This window comes from Pseudophryne corroboree, chromosome 3, assembly GCF_028390025.1.
Source record: "Pseudophryne corroboree isolate aPseCor3 chromosome 3, aPseCor3.hap2, whole genome shotgun sequence".
In the NCBI taxonomy this organism is placed as follows: domain Eukaryota; kingdom Metazoa; phylum Chordata; class Amphibia; order Anura; family Myobatrachidae; genus Pseudophryne; species Pseudophryne corroboree.
The window spans coordinates 99,545,662-99,562,641 of NC_086446.1; the positions used below are offsets into that span (position 1 = coordinate 99,545,662).

The 16,980-nt window shown below is 48.0% G+C and overlaps 1 protein-coding gene across 3 annotated transcripts in view; it reads left to right on the plus strand.

Moving 5' to 3' along the window:
* TEKT4 (tektin 4) overlaps positions 1–16,734 on the plus strand; it is an 83,006-nt gene extending 66,272 nt beyond the window's left edge. For all 3 annotated transcript variants that reach the window (XM_063958329.1, XM_063958328.1, XM_063958330.1), the window contains 3 exons: positions 3,720–3,942; positions 14,164–14,318; positions 16,447–16,734. In XM_063958329.1, the coding sequence (XP_063814399.1) occupies positions 3,720–3,942; positions 14,164–14,318; positions 16,447–16,663 (595 nt within the window). In that variant the 3' untranslated portion in view covers positions 16,664–16,734. The remainder of the gene's footprint in view (positions 1–3,719; positions 3,943–14,163; positions 14,319–16,446) is intronic.
* Positions 16,735–16,980: the final 246 nt, after the last annotated feature.

A 16,980-nucleotide genomic window follows, 5' to 3' on the forward strand; every position in this document is an offset into this window, starting at 1 on the left:
AGCTGGGTGCTCCTGCTTCTAAGCAGACTATTGCTCGTTGGATTTGTAGTACAATTCAGCTTGCACATTCTGTGGCAGGCCTGCCACAGCCAAAAATCTGTAAATGCCCACTCCACAAGGAAGGTGGGCTCATCTTGGGCGGCTGCCCGAGGGGTCTCGGCTTTACAACTTTGCCAAGCAGCTACTTGGTCAGGAGCAAATACGTTTGTAAAATTCTACAAAATTGATACCCTGGCTGAGGAGGACCTGGAGTTCTCTCATTTGGTGCTGCAGAGTCATCCGCACTCTCCCGCCCGTTTGGGAGCTTTGGTATAATCCCCATGGTCCTTACGGAGTCCCCAGCATCCACTTAGGACGTTAGAGAAAATAAGAATTTACTTACCGATAATTCTATTTCTCGTAGTCCGTAGTGGATGCTGGGCGCCCATCCCAAGTGCGGATTGTCTGCAATACTGGTACGTAGTTATTGTTACAAAAAAATCGGGTTATTGCTGTAGTGAGCCATCTTTTCTAGAGGCTCCTCTGTTATCATGCTGTTAACTGGGTTTAGATCACGAGTTATACGGTGTGATTGGTGTGGCTGGTATGAGTCTTACCCGGGATTCAAAATCCTTCCTTATTGTGTACGCTCGTCCGGGCACAGTATCCTAACTGAGGCTTGGAGGAGGGTCATAGGGGGAGGAGCCAGTGCACACCAGGTAGTTCTAAAGCTTTACTTTTGTGCCCAGTCTCCTGCGGAGCCGCTATTCCCCATGGTCCTTACGGAGTCCCCAGCATCCACTACGGACTACGAGAAATAGAATTATCGGTAAGTAAATTCTTATTATCACCGTATCTGGAGGAAGTATGTATCTTGGTGTGAAGCTAAGAATGCTCCTACTGAAGATTTCCACTTGGGCCGTTTTCTCCACTTTCTACAGACAGGAGTGGATATGGGCCTAAAGTTAGGCTCCATTAAGGTACAGATTTTGGCCCTATCTATATTCTTCCAGAAGGAATTGGCTTCTCTCCCAGAAATCCAGACTTTTGTAAAGGGAGTGCTACACATCCAGCCTCCTTTTGTGCCCCAGTGGCACCATGGGACCTTAACGTGGGTTACAGTTCCTAAGATCTCACTGGTTTGAGCATCTTCAAACAGTTGAATTAAAATTTCTCACTTGGAAGGTGGTCATGTTGTTGGCCTTGGTATCTGCTAGGCGGGTGTCCGAATTGGCGGCTTTGTCTCATAAGAGCTCCTATCTCATTTTCCATGTGGATAGAGCTGAGTTGAGGACTCGTCCTCAATTTTTGCCTAAGTTGGTGTCATCGTTTCATATGAACCAGCCTATTGTGGTGCCTGTGGCTACGGGAGACTTGGAGGATTCCAAGTCCCTTGATGTAGTCAGGGCCTCAAAAATTTACGTAGCCAGGACGGCTCGGATTAGGAAAACAGAGGCACTGTTTGTCCTGTATGCAGCCAACAAGGTTGGCACTATTGCTTGCTGGATCTGTAACACGATTCAGCAGGCTCATTCTACGGTTGGATTGCCGTTACCAAATTTGGTAAAGGCCCATTCCACTAGGAAGGTGGGGTCTTCTTGGGCGGCTGCCCGTGGCGTCTCGGCTTTACAGCTTTGCCGAGCGGCTACTTGGTCAGGTTCAAACACTTTTGCAAAATTCTACAAGTTTGATACCCTGGCTGATGAGGACCTCATGTTTGCTCAATCGGTGCTGCAGAGTCATCCGCACTCTCCCGCCCGGTTTGGAGCTTTGGTATAATCCCCATGGTCCTTACGTAGTCCCCAGCATCCTCTAGGACAGGGATGGGGAACCTTCGGCCCTCCAGCTGTTGTTGAACTACACATACCAGCATGCCTTGCTACATTTTTGCTATTTGGTCATGCTAAAACTGTTGCAGGGCATGCTGGGATGTGTAGTTCAACAGCAGCTGGAGAGCCGAAAGTTCCCCATCCCTGCTCTAGGACGTATGAGAAAATAAAATTTTAAACCTACCGGTAAATCTATTTCTCCTAGTCCGTAGAGGATGCTGGGCGCCCGTCCCAGTGCGGACATATTTCTGCATGACTTGTATATAGTTGTTGCTAACATAAGGGTTATGTTACAGTTAAGATCAGTTGTTGGCTGATACTGTTTTGTTCATACTGTTAACTGGTTGCGTATATTCCAGGTTATACGGTGTGGATGGTGTGGGCTGGTATGAATCTTTCCCTTAGATTAACAAAAATCCTTTCCTCGTACTGTCCGACTCCTCTGGGCACAGTTTCTCTAACTGAGGTCTGGAGGAGGGGCATAGAGGGAGGAGCCAGTGCACGCCCATCTAAAGTTATTTGTAGTGCCCATGTCTCCTGCAGAGCCCGTCTATACCCCATGGTCCTTACGGAGTCCCCAGCATCCTCTACGGACTAGGAGAAAAAGATTTACCGGTAGGTTTAAAATCTTATTTTTTCATTTTTTGAACTTTTTCATACTTTACGATCCACGTGGACTACGATTGGGAATAGTAGCCTGTGCCGAGCGCAGCAGTAGCGGAGCGAGGCACCGTGGCCGAAGCGAGTGGACGCGGTGCACTAATTGGGGTCCCCAGTCACTTTACGATGAAAACGACACAAGAAAAATTAAAAAACCTCATATCGACCTATTTCAGCTGTCGACCTAGTCACTGTCGACCAATAGTGGTCAACCTAATGACTGCTGACCTAAGTGTGGTCGACCCTATGATCCACACCCTTTCAGATGGTTAATCTGCACCTGCCAACGGGCTGGTGTAAGTTTTCATGATGCTTTAAAAGACTCCTCAACTGGTATCTCAGCATCTACGGACACTGACCGTCTCAGTCCGTGCACATTTGGACACATGGATGTAACATAAAGTCACAGGCATGTTGCAATAGACTAGGGGCTGGATGTAATGCAGTGCGAGACGGCCGACGCGCCGAGATTCCGGCCTAACTCGTACTTTTTTTTTTTTAACGTGGCAATCATTTACAAGGCAAAGCAGGTTGGTTTTGCCTAGTAAATGATTGCCACTTTAAAAAAATTTTATTAGTTCGGCCGAAATCTCGGCGCTCTGGCCGTCTCGCAGTGCATTACATCTGGCCCCATATCTGCGTACTACTCGGAATCAGGCCCCCAATGTGATCAAAATGAACATATATATTTTTATTCTAATTCTAAATAACCTGTTTTCTACTGTAAATGAAATGTTATTAGTCCCATCTGTAATATAAAATAATTAAATAAAATAGGAATATTATTAATCTTTATAATTCAGTGTTTTATGTGTCACCTAAACCCTGGTGCCAGCACCGGCTGTTACTATTGTCACGGAATTCCTTGGAGACGTCCAATATCTTTATATTACACAGCAGGGGCTACATTATAACCTATAGAAGGACTTTATACATGGGAACAGTACTCCACCTCTGAATGCAACACACACAGCACCATAGAGGGTAACGCAGTACAAAACAACAGCGTCACATTCTAGTCCCATGCAGTGAATGAATCACATTTCGCCCAAACCCGGCGGGCCGGGAACCAAAGCGCCACTAACAAAATGTGATTGGTGACTGCTGCTGAGTCCTCACCATTCTGCCTCCAGGCTTTAAATGTAATCGGAAAGGATTCCGGCTTATTCCTTATAATAAAGTATAGATGGCATATTTCTAGGAACATACTGGGTGGTATAAGAAAATAAAGTTGCCCGTGTCTTTCCCCAGCACTTCCACACCAGAGACGTGGGCCCAGTACAGCCACGAAATCATATATAAGGCTGAGAGAGAGAGAATTGCCTCCATCAATCTGCGTTCTCTGATTGACAACATTCTCCAGGACACGGCAGAAGACCTGCAGACTCAGTGCAATACTGTGAATAGCGCCTTTGCACAGCGCTGCGAGGAAATGGAAGATGCCAAGAGGAAGATGGAAAGCCACCTGAGAAACGTACGTTGGGCATTTATCATACATTCCAGATACAGTACTGTACATGATACACTTGGCAGGACAGCTCCTCCTCTAGATTATCTATGTGCATAGTGGGCCTAGAGCTGCGTACTACACAGACCTATCACAGGACATTGCTCATATCGGCTGTTACAGATCTGTATAGTTTATTTCATATACATGTCTTATAATAGTGATGTGTTCATGACAGTTCATCGAACAGTCTCAGACCCCAAGTGTATACGACAAACCCTTTATTAGGCCGCTGCTCAGTCACTGTCATGTGCTTAGTAACAGGGATAGAACACAGTCACTTCCCTCTTTCTACTTAAAATGTCTTTACATGAAGGTTATTTTATAATAAAACAAGTTTTCTTTCCACTATGTAAGTCATTTGGTCTTCAGTTTGCCGGCTGTCGGGATCCCGGCGCACAGTATACCGGCGCCGGAATCCTGACAGCCGGCATACCGACACCTTTTCTCCCTCTTGGGGGTCCACGACCCTACTGGAGGGAGAATAGATAGGTATGCGGACGGTCGGAGCCCGGCAGCCGGCATACCCTACTACACCCATTTGGTATACATTGCCATTGTACAGTGTATTGACGTGAGGCCATGTGAGAATGTTCTGTACGTTGAGAAAAGTGACAATTAGCATTGATAGGAAAGATCATTAGCATATCATTTGCATGCTGTAGCCCGAGGCATAAAAGCATACAAAGCTGGAGTGGAAATAATAGGTCAGTTTATTTAAATTGCAAATGTGGTTTGTTTGCATACATGTCTGGTTTAGATGTTCCACGTATTCAGCACCTAGGACAGAGGATGAGTCTTATTAAGTTAACGCACTATGGGGGTCATTCTGAGTTTATCGTAGCTGTGCTAAATTTAGCACAGCTACGATCAGGCACTCAGACATGCGGGGGGACGCCCAGCTCAGGACTAGTCCGCCTTGCATGTCAGTGCCGCCCCCCCCCCCCTTCCTGCAGAAATGCAAAAGCATCGCACAGCGGCGATGCTTTTGCATTTCAGGAGTGACTCCCGACCAGCACAGCGCCTGTGGCTGGCAGGGAGAACCTCCCCGCTGCCCGGGTCGCAACAGCTGCGTGTGACGTCACGCAGCCGCCGTGGCCCACCCCTCCCCCAGCGGTCCGGCTACGCCCGCGTTGGCCGCACTGCACCCCCCTAAACGGCGGCTTAATGCCCCCGTCTAGCCCCCTCCCGCCCAGCGACCGCTAGGCAACGGCAGCCTTCGGACATCTGGCATGTGCCGGTGCACTGTGGCAGCGGCGCATGCGCAGTACTGACCCGATCGCATAAATTGCAGTGTGCGATCGGGTCAGAATGACCCCTATGGGGGTAATTCAGATCTGATCGTAGATGTGCTAAATTTAGCACATCTACGATCATTTACTCTGACATGTGGGGGGACGCCCAGCAAAGGACTAATCCGCCCCACATGTCTGGTTCTGCCCCCTCCCCCACCACATGTGTGGCGATGGGTCACAGCGGCTACGTGTGACATCACAGCCGCTGCGGCTTGCCCCACAACGCCTGTGTTTTCCGGACCGCGCCCCGCCAATGCTGTTCTAACGCCGTTGGCATGCCCCCTCCCAACCCGCCTCTGCCTGTCAATCAGGCAGAGGCAATCGCAGCCCTGAGATACTTGTAGCATCTCACTGGGCTCCCGGGGTGCACACATGCAGTACACCCACTGCACGTGTGCACTCCACAGAGGGATTCAGCCTGTGATCCAGTCTGAGTTACCCCCTGTGTTCTAAACCCATGGCTTGTTAGAGATTTCAACAGCAAAAGTGCTGTTTCAGACATATGACTTGTAATCTAAAATGTCATGCTAGGTATGACTTGGTGATATCTGATACATGGTAGCTGTCATACCCCTTTCAGACCGCCACCTATGAACACTGGTCATTGGCACACGAGCGCGCATAACCCGTGTTCAGGTGCGGTCTGGAAGGTGCAAGGGTTGAAATACCAGGTCGAGCGACCCAGTATTTCAACCCTGGTCACAAGCAGGGTTGAACTCATGGGAGCCAGGTCGATGCAACCCTCTTTCCGTTCACTCTCTGTGTACAGGCGGCGCTCGGATGTCATGTGATCTCCAAGTGTCGCCCCCGCTGTGTCACCGCTGACGTCATCAACCCGGCAATATGCTGGGTTGCGGCAGCGGGGCGCCTGAGGCTGATAGCTCCCGTGTCAGTCCCCCATGTGCGACCCGCCGGGTATCAGTTAGCTCTCATCAAGCTGCCTTTAGACTTGAACAATTGAATGACCAAATCTATGTCCACTATTCATTTGTAGGAAAAAGTGACTAGTATATAGGGTGACCAACCATCCAGATTTGCCTGGGACTGTCTCGGTTTTGATTACTAAGGGGTACATTTACTAATGTTCGATTTTGTATTCCATTGTAAGGTCTATTTAAATAGACTGAAATCAAATTCACATTATATTTCACTGTCCAAATCGTTCATTTAACAATATTAAATTTTGAAAACTATTTCAAAATCAAATTCGATGTGTGTCAATTTTGACTAGTGGTTTCTTGTTCAGTTTTGGATTGAACATAAAATCACCTATACAATCTAATATAAAATCAAATGAAAGAGAATAAAAATCGGCAAACACTTCTTTATGCATTTAATTTTTTAAAAAAATAATAATAATTTATCAGGCGCAGTATATATATAACTATTTATATGTGTAAAAAAACAAATTATCTAAAACCATGTATCAACTTAAGCAAATGATAATTGTGCAGCTCCCAAATGACACTCTGGGGTGTCAAAGCAGAAAGACCTGTATGGTAAAATGTGAACAATACCAAGAGAGCGCACTAAAATGAACAATAGTTTATATTACATGTATTATAATAAGCAATATGGATCGACGGTCCTAAGCTGGAGCCACACATAGCGGTCAGAGGCCCGCTTGGCTGGGAGAGGGGTTCTATGTGCACACGGATGCCGCAGAACAGGATCCGGTCAGTGACACACAGGATTTCATAGAACACAGTGCTGCACAGCCGCGCTGTGTGAACACATACATTGAAATGTATGTGTTCACATTGAAATCCCGCCATTCTGTCATCCGGCTCGACCGCAGCATGTTGCGGTTGGATACGGCGGCGGTGGGACTGCCGCACATGTGTGGGCGCCTGCATAGGCACCCATGTGCAGTCTCCTTGCGGCCAAGCGGGTCCCACTGAACAGAACTTGCTTGGCTACTATGTGCGGCAAGCCCACTACGAGCACAGAACAGTGGGGGCTTTTACTAAGACCGCCGATCCGTTGATCCTGCACCCTGGCTGAGGAACACAAAAGCCGCTGCTTGCTTTATCTGAAAGGACCGGACCACACACAGCACTAAAACCGCATCTGGGAGGTCAAGCACAGCGTGAGTGTACAAGTGTCTTTTCTCTGACGTCCTAGTGGATGCTGGGAACTCCGTAAGGACCATGGGGAATAGACTGGCTCCGCAGGAGACTGGGCACTCTAAAAGAAAGATTAGGTACTATCTGGTGTGCACTGGCTCCTCCCTCTATGCCCCTCCTCCAGACCTCAGTTAGATTTCTGTGCCCGGCCGAGCTGGATGCACACTAGGGGCTCTCCTGAGCTCCTAGAAAGAAAGTATATTTTAGGTTTTTTATTTTACAGTGAGACCTGCTGGCAACAGGCTCACTGCAACGAGGGACTAAGGGGAGAAGAAGCGAACCTACCTGCTTGCAGCTAGCTTGGGCTTCATAGGCTACTGGACACCATTAGCTCCAGAGGGATCGACCGCAGGACCCGTCCTTGGTGTTCGTTCCCGGAGCCGCGCCGCCGTCCCCCTTACAGAGCCAGAAGCATGAAGATGGTCCGGAAAATCGGCGGCAGAAGACTTCAGTCTTCACCAAGGTAGCGCACAGCACTGCAGCTGTGCGCCATTGCTCCTCTGTACACCTCACACTCCGGTCACTGATGGGTGCAGGGCGCTGGGGGGGGGCGCCCTGAGCAGCAATATAAACACCTTGGCTGGCAAAATAATCACAATATGTAGCCCCAGAGGCTATATATGTGATAATTACCCCTGCCAGAATCCATAAAAAAGCGGGAGAAAAGTCCACCGAAAAAGGGGCGGAGCTATCTCCCTCAGCACACTGGCGCCATTTCTCCCTCACAGCTCCGCTGGAAGGAAGCTCCCTGGCTCTCCCCTGCAGTCTGCACTACAGAAAGGGTAAAAAAGAGAGGGGGGGCACTCAATTTAGGCGCAGTATAACTTATAGCAGCTATAAGGGGACATAATTCAGTTAGTCCCTGCATTATATAGCGCTCTGGTGTGTGCTGGCATACTCTCTCTCTGTCTCCCCAAAGGGCTTTTGTGGGGTCCTGTCTCCTGTTAAGAGCATTCCCTGTGTGTGTGCGGTGTGTCGGTACGACTGTGTCGACATGTTTGATGAGGAGGCTTATGTGGAGGCAGAGCAGATGCCTATAAATGTGATGTCACCCCCTGCGGGGCAGACACCTGAGTGGATGGACTTATGGAAGGAATTACGTGCAAGTGTCGACTCCTTACATAAAATTTTTTACGACATGCCAAATGCGGGACAGCCGGCTTCTCAGCTCGTGCCTGCCCAGACGACTCAAAGGCCATCAGGGGCTCTAAAGCGCCCACTACCTCAGATGGCAGACACAGATGTCGACACGGATACTGATACCAGTGTCGACGACGAAGAGTCTAATTTAATGTCCACTAGGGCCATTCGTTGCATGATTGAGGCAATGAAAGAGGTATTACACATTTCTGATATAAACCCAGGTACCTCAAAAAAGGGTATTATGTTTGGGGAGAAAAAACTACCAATAGTTTTTCCCCCATCTGAAGAATTAAATGAAGTGTGTGAAGAAGCGTGGGCTTTCCCCGATAAAAAATTGGTAATTTCTAAAAAGTTACTAATGGCGTTCCCTTTCTCGCCAGAGGATAGGTCACGTTGGGAAACACCCCCTAGGGTGGATAAAGCGCTCACACGTTTGTCAAAAAAGGTGGCACTACCGTCTACGGATACGGCCACCCTAAAGGAACCTGCTGATAGAAAGCAGGAGGCGACCGTCTACGGATACGGCCGCCCTAAAGGAACCTGCTGATAGAAAGCAGGAGGCGATCCTGAAGTCTGTATATACACACTCAGGCATTATACTGAGACCAGCTATTGCTTCAGCATGGATGTGCAGTGCTGCTGCTGCATGGTCAGATTCCCTGTCAGAAGATATTGACACCCTAGACAGGGACACTATATTGCTAACCGTAGAGCATATAAAAGACTCAGTCTTATACATGAGAGATGCACAGAGGGAGATCTGCCGGCTGGCATCTAGAATAAGTGCATTGTCCATTTCTGCTAGGAGAGGCTTATGGACTCGGCAGTGGACATGGGATGCAGATTCGAAAAGGCACATGGAAGTTTTGCCTTATAAGGGTGAGGAGTTATTCGGGGATGGTCTCTCAGACCTAGTTTCCACAGCAACAGCTGGGAAGTCAGCATTTTTGCCCCATGTCCCCTCACAGCCTAAGAAAGCGCCGTATTATCAGGTACAGTCCTTTCGACCCCAGAAAAACAGGCGGGGAAAAGGCGGGTCCTTTCTGTCTAGAGGCAGAGGTAGGGGAAAAAAAAAAAAGCTGCAACAAACAGCAGGTTCCCAGGAACAAAAGTCCTCCCCCGCTTCTTCCAAGTCCGCCGCATGACGGTGGGGCTCCACAGGCGGAGCCAGGTACGGTGGGGGGCCGCCTCAAAAATTTCAGCGATCAGTGGGCTCGCTCACAGGTGGATCCCTGGATCCTTCAAGTAGTATCTCAGGGGTACAAGCTGGAATTCGAGGCGTCTCCCCCCCCGCCGTTTCCTCAAATCTGCCTTGCCGACAACTCCCTCGGGCAGGGAGGCTGTGCTAGAGGCAATTCACAAGCTGTATTCCCAGCAGGTGATAGTCAAGGTGCCCCTACTTCAAAAAGGACGGGGTTACTATTCCACACTGTTTGTGGTACCGAAACCGGACGGTTCGGTGAGACCCATTTTAAATTTGAAATCCTTGAACACATACATAAAAAAATTCAAGTTCAAGATGGAATCGCTCAGGGCGGTTATTGCAAGCCTGGACGAGGGGGATTACATGGTATCCCTGGACATCAAGGATGCTTACCTGCATGTCCCCATTTACCATCCTCACCAGGAATACCTCAGATTTGTGGTACAGGATTGCCATTACCAATTCCAGACACTGCCGTTTGGACTGTCCACGGCACCGAGGGTGTTTACCAAGGTAATGGCAGAAATGATGATACTCCTTCGAAAAAAGGGAGTTTTAATTATCCCGTACTTGGACGATCTCCTTATAAAGGCGAGGTCCAAGGAGCAGTTGTTGGTCGGAGTAGCACTATCTCGGGAAGTGCTACAACAGCACGGATGGATTCTAAACATTCCAAAGTCACAGCTGGTTCCTTCCACACGTCTACTGTTCCTGGGGATGGTTCTGGACACAGAACAGAAAAAAGTGTTTCTCCCGCAGGAGAAAGCCAAGGAGCTGTCATCTCTAGTCAGAGACCTCCTTAAACCAAAACAGGTATCGGTGCATCACTGCACACGAGTCCTGGAAAAAATGGTGGCTTCATACGAAGCAATTCCATTCGGCAGGTTCCATGCAAGAACCTTCCAGTGGGACCTCTTGGACAAGTGGTCGGGATCGCATCTTCAGATGCATCGGCTGATAACCCTGTCTCCAAGGACCAGGGTGTCTCTGCTGTGGTGGCTGCAGAGTGCTCATCTTCAAGAGGGCCGCAGATTTGGCATACAGGACTGGGTCCTGGTGACCACGGATGCCAGCCTTCGAGGCTGGGGGGCAGTCACACAGGGAAGAAATTTCCAAGGACTTTGGTCAAGTCAGGAGTCGTCCCTACACATAAATATTCTGGAACTGAGGGCCATTTACAATGCCCTAAGTCAGGCAAGGCCCCTGCTTCAAAACCAGCCGGTACTGATCCAATCAGACAACATCACGGCAGTCGCCCATGTAAACCGACAGGGCGGCACAAGAAGCAGGATGGCGATGGCAGAAGCCACAAGGATTCTCCGATGGGCGGAAAATCACGTCGTAGCACTGTCAGCAGTATTCATTCCGGGAGTGGACAACTGGGAAGCAGACTTCCTCAGCAGACACGACCTACACCCGGGAGAGTGGGGACTTCATCCAGAAGTCTTCAAACTGTTGGTAAACCGTTGGGAAAGGCCACAGGTGGACATGATGGCGTCCCGCCTCAACAAAAAGCTAAAGAGATATTGCGCCAGGTCAAGGGACCCTCAGGCGATAGCTGTGGACACTCTAGTGACACCATGGGTGTACCAGTCGGTTTATGTGTTCCCTCCTCTGCCTCTCATACCAAAGGTACTGAGAATAATAAGAAGGCGAGGAGTAAGAACGATACTCGTGGTTCCGGATTGGCCAAGAAGAGCTTGGTACCCAGAACTTCAAGAAATGATATCAGAGGACCCATGGCCTCTACCGCTCAGACAGGATCTGCTACAGCAGGGGCCCTGTCTGTTCCAAGACTTACCGCGGCTGCGTTTGACGGCATGGCGGTTGAATTCCGGATCCTAAAGGAAAAGGGCATTCCGGAGGAAGTCATTCCTACGCTGATAAAAGCCAGGAAAGAAGTAACCGCAAACCATTATCACTGTATTTGGCGAAAATATGTTGCGTGGTGTGAGGCCAGGAAGGCCCCTACAGAGGAATTTCAGCTGGGTCGTTTTCTGCACTTCCTACAGTCAGGAGTGACTATGGGCCTAAAATTGGGTTCCATTAAGGTCCAGATTTCGGCTCTGTCGATTTTCTTCCAGAAAGAACTGGCTTCAATGCCTGAAGTTCAGACATTTGTAAAGGGAGTGCTACATATTCAGCCCCCTTTTGTGCCTCCTGTGGCACCTTGGGATCTCAACGTGGTGTTGAGTTTCCTGAAATCACATTGGTTTGAGCCACTTAAAACTGTGGATCTGAAATATCTCACGTGGAAAGTGGTCATGTTATTGGCCTTGGCTTCGGCCAGGCGTGTGTCAGAATTGGCGGCTTTGTCATGTAAAAGCCCTTATCTGATTTTCCATATGGATAGGGCAGAATTGAGGACTCGTCCCCAGTTTCTCCCTAAGGTGGTATCAGCTTTTCACTTGAACCAACCTATTGTAGTGCCTGCGGCTACTAGGGACTTGGAAGATTCCAAGTTACTGGACGTAGTCAGGGCCTTGAAAATTTATGTTTCCAGGACGGCTGGAGTCAGGAAAACTGACTCGCTTTTTATCCTGTATGCACCCAACAAACTAGGTGCTCCTGCTTCTAAACAGACTATTGCTCGCTGGATTTGTAGCACAATTCAGCTGGCGCATTCTGCGGCTGGATTGCCGTATCCTAAATCAGTAAAAGCCCATTCCACGAGGAAAGTGGGCTCTTCTTGGGCGGCTGCCCGAGGGGTCTCGGCTTTACAACTTTGCCGAGCTGCAACTTGGTCAGGGGCAAACACGTTTGCTAAATTCTACAAATTTGATACCCTGGCTGAGGAGGACCTTGAGTTCTCTCATTCGGTGCTGCAGAGTCATCCGCACTCTCCCGCCCGTTTGGGAGCTTTGGTATAATCCCCATGGTCCTTACGGAGTTCCCAGCATCCACTAGGACGTCAGAGAAAATAAGATTTTACTCACCGGTAAATCTATTTCTCGTAGTCCGTAGTGGATGCTGGGCGCCCATCCCAAGTGCGGATTGTCTGCAATACTTGTATATAGTTATTGCCTAACTAAAGGGTTATTGTTGAGCCATCTGTTGAGAGGCTCAGTTATATTTCATACTGTTAACTGGGTATAGTATCACGAGTTATACGGTGTGATTGGTGTGGCTGGTATGAGTCTTACCCGGGATTCAAAATCCTTCCTTATTGTGTCAGCTCTTCCGGGCACAGTATCCTAACTGAGGTCTGGAGGAGGGGCATAGAGGGAGGAGCCAGTGCACACCAGATAGTACCTAATCTTTCTTTTAGAGTGCCCAGTCTCCTGCGGAGCCCGTCTATTCCCCATGGTCCTTACGGAGTTCCCAGCATCCACTTCGGACTACGAGAAATAGATTTACCGGTGAGTAAAATCTTATTTTTCCCATGAATGAAATAACCAAAACCTTTTGGAGTCTGCTAAATGCATCTTATCGCTGCTAAGGAAACTATGTATTGGTGAGAACACTAATTATATTGGAGTCCCTTAGGAAGTTCAAAGTCTCTACATTAATATTTTTATATTTCTATGCTTATTATAATACATGTCGTGAAAACTATTGTTAATTATATTGCGCTCTCTTGGTATTGTTCAAATTCTACCATATATGACTTCCTTATGTATTCCTATTGGACAAAACTAATCACATGCAAGTGGTTCCTTAAATTCTGGTTTGCATACATCTCTGATGGTGGGGCATCTGCCCAGGCCCCGTTCTGGGCATGTGCAGAACGGGTCCTGCGTCATAGCACACAGTGCCTTCTAAGCCGCAGCCTGTCACCTTGTGGGGGTGGGGAATCCAAAAACACAGGAGCGATGCGCACTGCGTCTATCTGTGAATGAGGCTCAGAATTCCTAGACCCACAGTGAACCACATGGTTGGTTCCCTTTATACTAGAGTTGTGCACAGATCCTCAAGTATCTCTTGATTTCTTTTAAAATTGATAAATACATCTATAATCATGTAATTTGGACCTGTCACATAGAAGGCTAACTCAGCCGGAGAGCTAAGCCACGGGGGTGGGGTGGGGGTGAAGGTTAGGTTTAGGCTTAGGGGGAGGGTTAGGCTGTGTGGAGGGTGGGTTAGGTTTAGGCTGCAGGGAGGGGGTTAGGTTTAGCCACCACCTGGGAGGGTTAGGCTGTGTGGGTGGAGGGGTGGGTTAGGTTTCGGCTGCGGAAGAGAGGGTTAGGTTTAGGGAGGCAAAGGGAAAAGGTAAGTATACTTACCTTGCCTCTGTCGGGATTGTCACCATCGGGATGCTGCGGTTGGAATTCTGATCAACGGCATCCTGCCCGCCAGCATATCAGACCCAACCTACAGTACACATGCTTATATCCTTGTAAATATTTGAGTACTACAGCAGCTACAAGGCACTGCTGCTATATTGCGTCAATATAACCGTATATTATTTTTCTCTATACAGATCCTGAATGAGATCGGAGGGCAGGAGAAGAACATAGCTGCCCTTAAGCAGGCTATTAAGGATAAGGAGGCCCCTGTGAAAGTTGCAGAGAGCCGGCTGTATGAGCGCTCGTACAGACCCAATGTAGAACTCTGCAGGGACCCTGCGCAGTTCCGGTAAGTAATTAGCGCTGATATCAAAGATCACTAGGGCAGCTGAATAGGAGAAAAGGTGGGGGGGGAGGCTAGAGCACCCACCTGCCCTAGCGATCACGAGACTGAGTTTCCACTGGGGCTTATTTGCTAACATTACATTTAGGCACTTTATTTGCCCTGAACCAACGCAAACTACCAGCTCTCATTTAACAATGAAAGCAAGCTTCTTATTGGCTGCACGGGCATTGTACGGACTGCTGGAATCTACAACATTATGCGGAAGCCTATATCCAAAACACTGGGCTAACTGAATACGGAGGTCTGATTTGTAGTGTACTAGAATGGGCAGATCTCACCTCTAGATTGGGGTCTGCTCATTCCACTAGCCATGACAGGTCAGCACTGGATACTAGCCACCAGATTGGATTTCCTGTGTTTACATGTATAGAATGGGCTCAGTGTTGTATACTGCATATCCATCAGTGAAACACGCAGGTTGAAGGGGGTATCTAGTAAGAAAATGTGAGCTCAGAACCCCAATGCGTTCCACCTAGTCACTCAAATTCCATCAGCCCATGTGACCTTAGTGCCTCTACACTTTTCTTTTTTTGTGTAATTAGTGAGTACTGTTAGATATACTTTTGCAGGACTCTATGTGGTCCCACCTGGATGTAAATACAGAATTATATTCCCATAACAATTCCCAGCATGTTAATCATGCTTTACGCAGAACAATTTGTCCTTTCTCCCCTCTTTCCTGGGTTGTCGATGCGTCACAGCAGGAACATGTGCATATGATGATCAGCCATTGTTAAGGAGATCAAATATTTAATATCATTACCTCTTGTTTGTATTCTTCTGTATGGTGTAACTACTACAGTAGTTACACCAGGGGTGGGGAACCTTTTTTCTACCAAGGGCCATTTGGCTATTTATAAAAATCCTTGGGGGACCATACAAAAATTATCAACTTAAAAATACCCTGCCCCCAGTAGTTCTGACCCTTAGAGGTACAAAATGGGTGTGGCCAATTAAAATGGTACGTGATACACATATGCCCCCAATAATGCAGTGCCAGATACACAAATGCCCCCACAGTGCCAGATATACAAATGCCCCCACAGTGCCAGATCCACAAATGCCCCCACAGTGCCAGATCCACAAATGCCCCCACAGTGCCCCCCCACCCCACTGTGCTGCTCACCGCAGCTGCTCCGTCCGGCGGCGTGTCTCAGTTGTCAGGGCAGGGGGGAGAGCGCGGCTATGTCGGGCAGCGGCATGTAGGATCTCAAACCAGCCGCCAGTTCGTGAGCCAATCAGAGCTCGCGGACCAGCCGTGGAGGCTCCTGATTGGCTGTCGGTCTCATGAACCGGCGGCTGGTTTGAGATCCTGCCCGGACATGTAGCTGCGATCTCCTCCCTGCCCTGACAGCTGAAATACGCAACCGCCGGACTGAGCGGCAGTGTGTCCCATTGACACAGCGGTTGGGCCGGAACAAACGAAAATATGGCCCGCGGGCCGGAGGTTCCCACCCCTAAGTTACACTATACAGTAGAATGGTGTAACTACAGAGACTCAGTCGCACACAGATATACAAGTGTCATATGTCACTATATCACATTAATCAGTCTCATTGTGTGTCCTAAGACACATATTCGGCCCCAAAAAAAAGCAATAAAGACGCCCGACGATACAAGATTCTCATGAGACCAGGCGTGCCAAGAGGGACTGTTTGGCGTAACTGCAGCAAAGATGAATGAGGACATATCTGTTTAAGCACTTTTCTCTAGTTTACTTTTAATTAACATAACAATATAAAGTCCAGTAAATTACTCAATCCAAATTAGAGTAAAGGCCAATGATTACCCCAGAAGAAAAGAATTCAGAAATAAATCAGTGTTTCATTTTTATGGAAGGGCATGTGGGGCCTATTTAATGTCAGAGACGTCTGGTGCTGCAGTGATCCCATCAGCCCTTGTTTTCCAGCTCTTCATCAGCCACTTATAAATAGTACTAGGAGAATGACAATTAGAATCTGATTGGTCATAGAACCTTTTTTCCCCACACACACTTCCCCCAGATATATTCTGCTAGGTCAGGCCATGTTCCTGTATTATCCCTAGTATGGTCATTGTTGTGTTTCCGTAGGTTGGTCAGTGAAGTGGGAGAGCTGACAGAATCCATAGAATTCCTGAAGCAGAAGCTGGAGGAGGCTGAGCAGTCTCTCAGGAACCTGGAGGACACCAGGATGTCTCTGGAAAAAGACATAGCCTACAAAACCAATGCACTATTTATTGACCGGCAGAAGTGCATGACCCACCGCACCCGTTACCCTGTCCTAATTAAGCTTACTGGCTATCAGTAGAATTGATAAAGTCATACAGTGTTATAGAATGCTCAAGTGTGAATTTAATTTGAATAAACTATGACAGTCTATTTCATTTTTGTATTCATTTTGAGGTTTATGTGAGAGATCTGTTAGTGTAAATCTCCAGACCTGACCTACGTATCAGCCTAGAGATCTGTTCCTGGGAATTTAAAGTTTTTATATTTTTTCAACTTTTTAGATATTTAATCTGTCTACTGTACTTGCTATTACTATTTACTTGGGGTGAAATACAGCAGAACTAGCAAAGCCTGGACAATATTGCACGAAATGGGGGTACTACAATATACTAATCT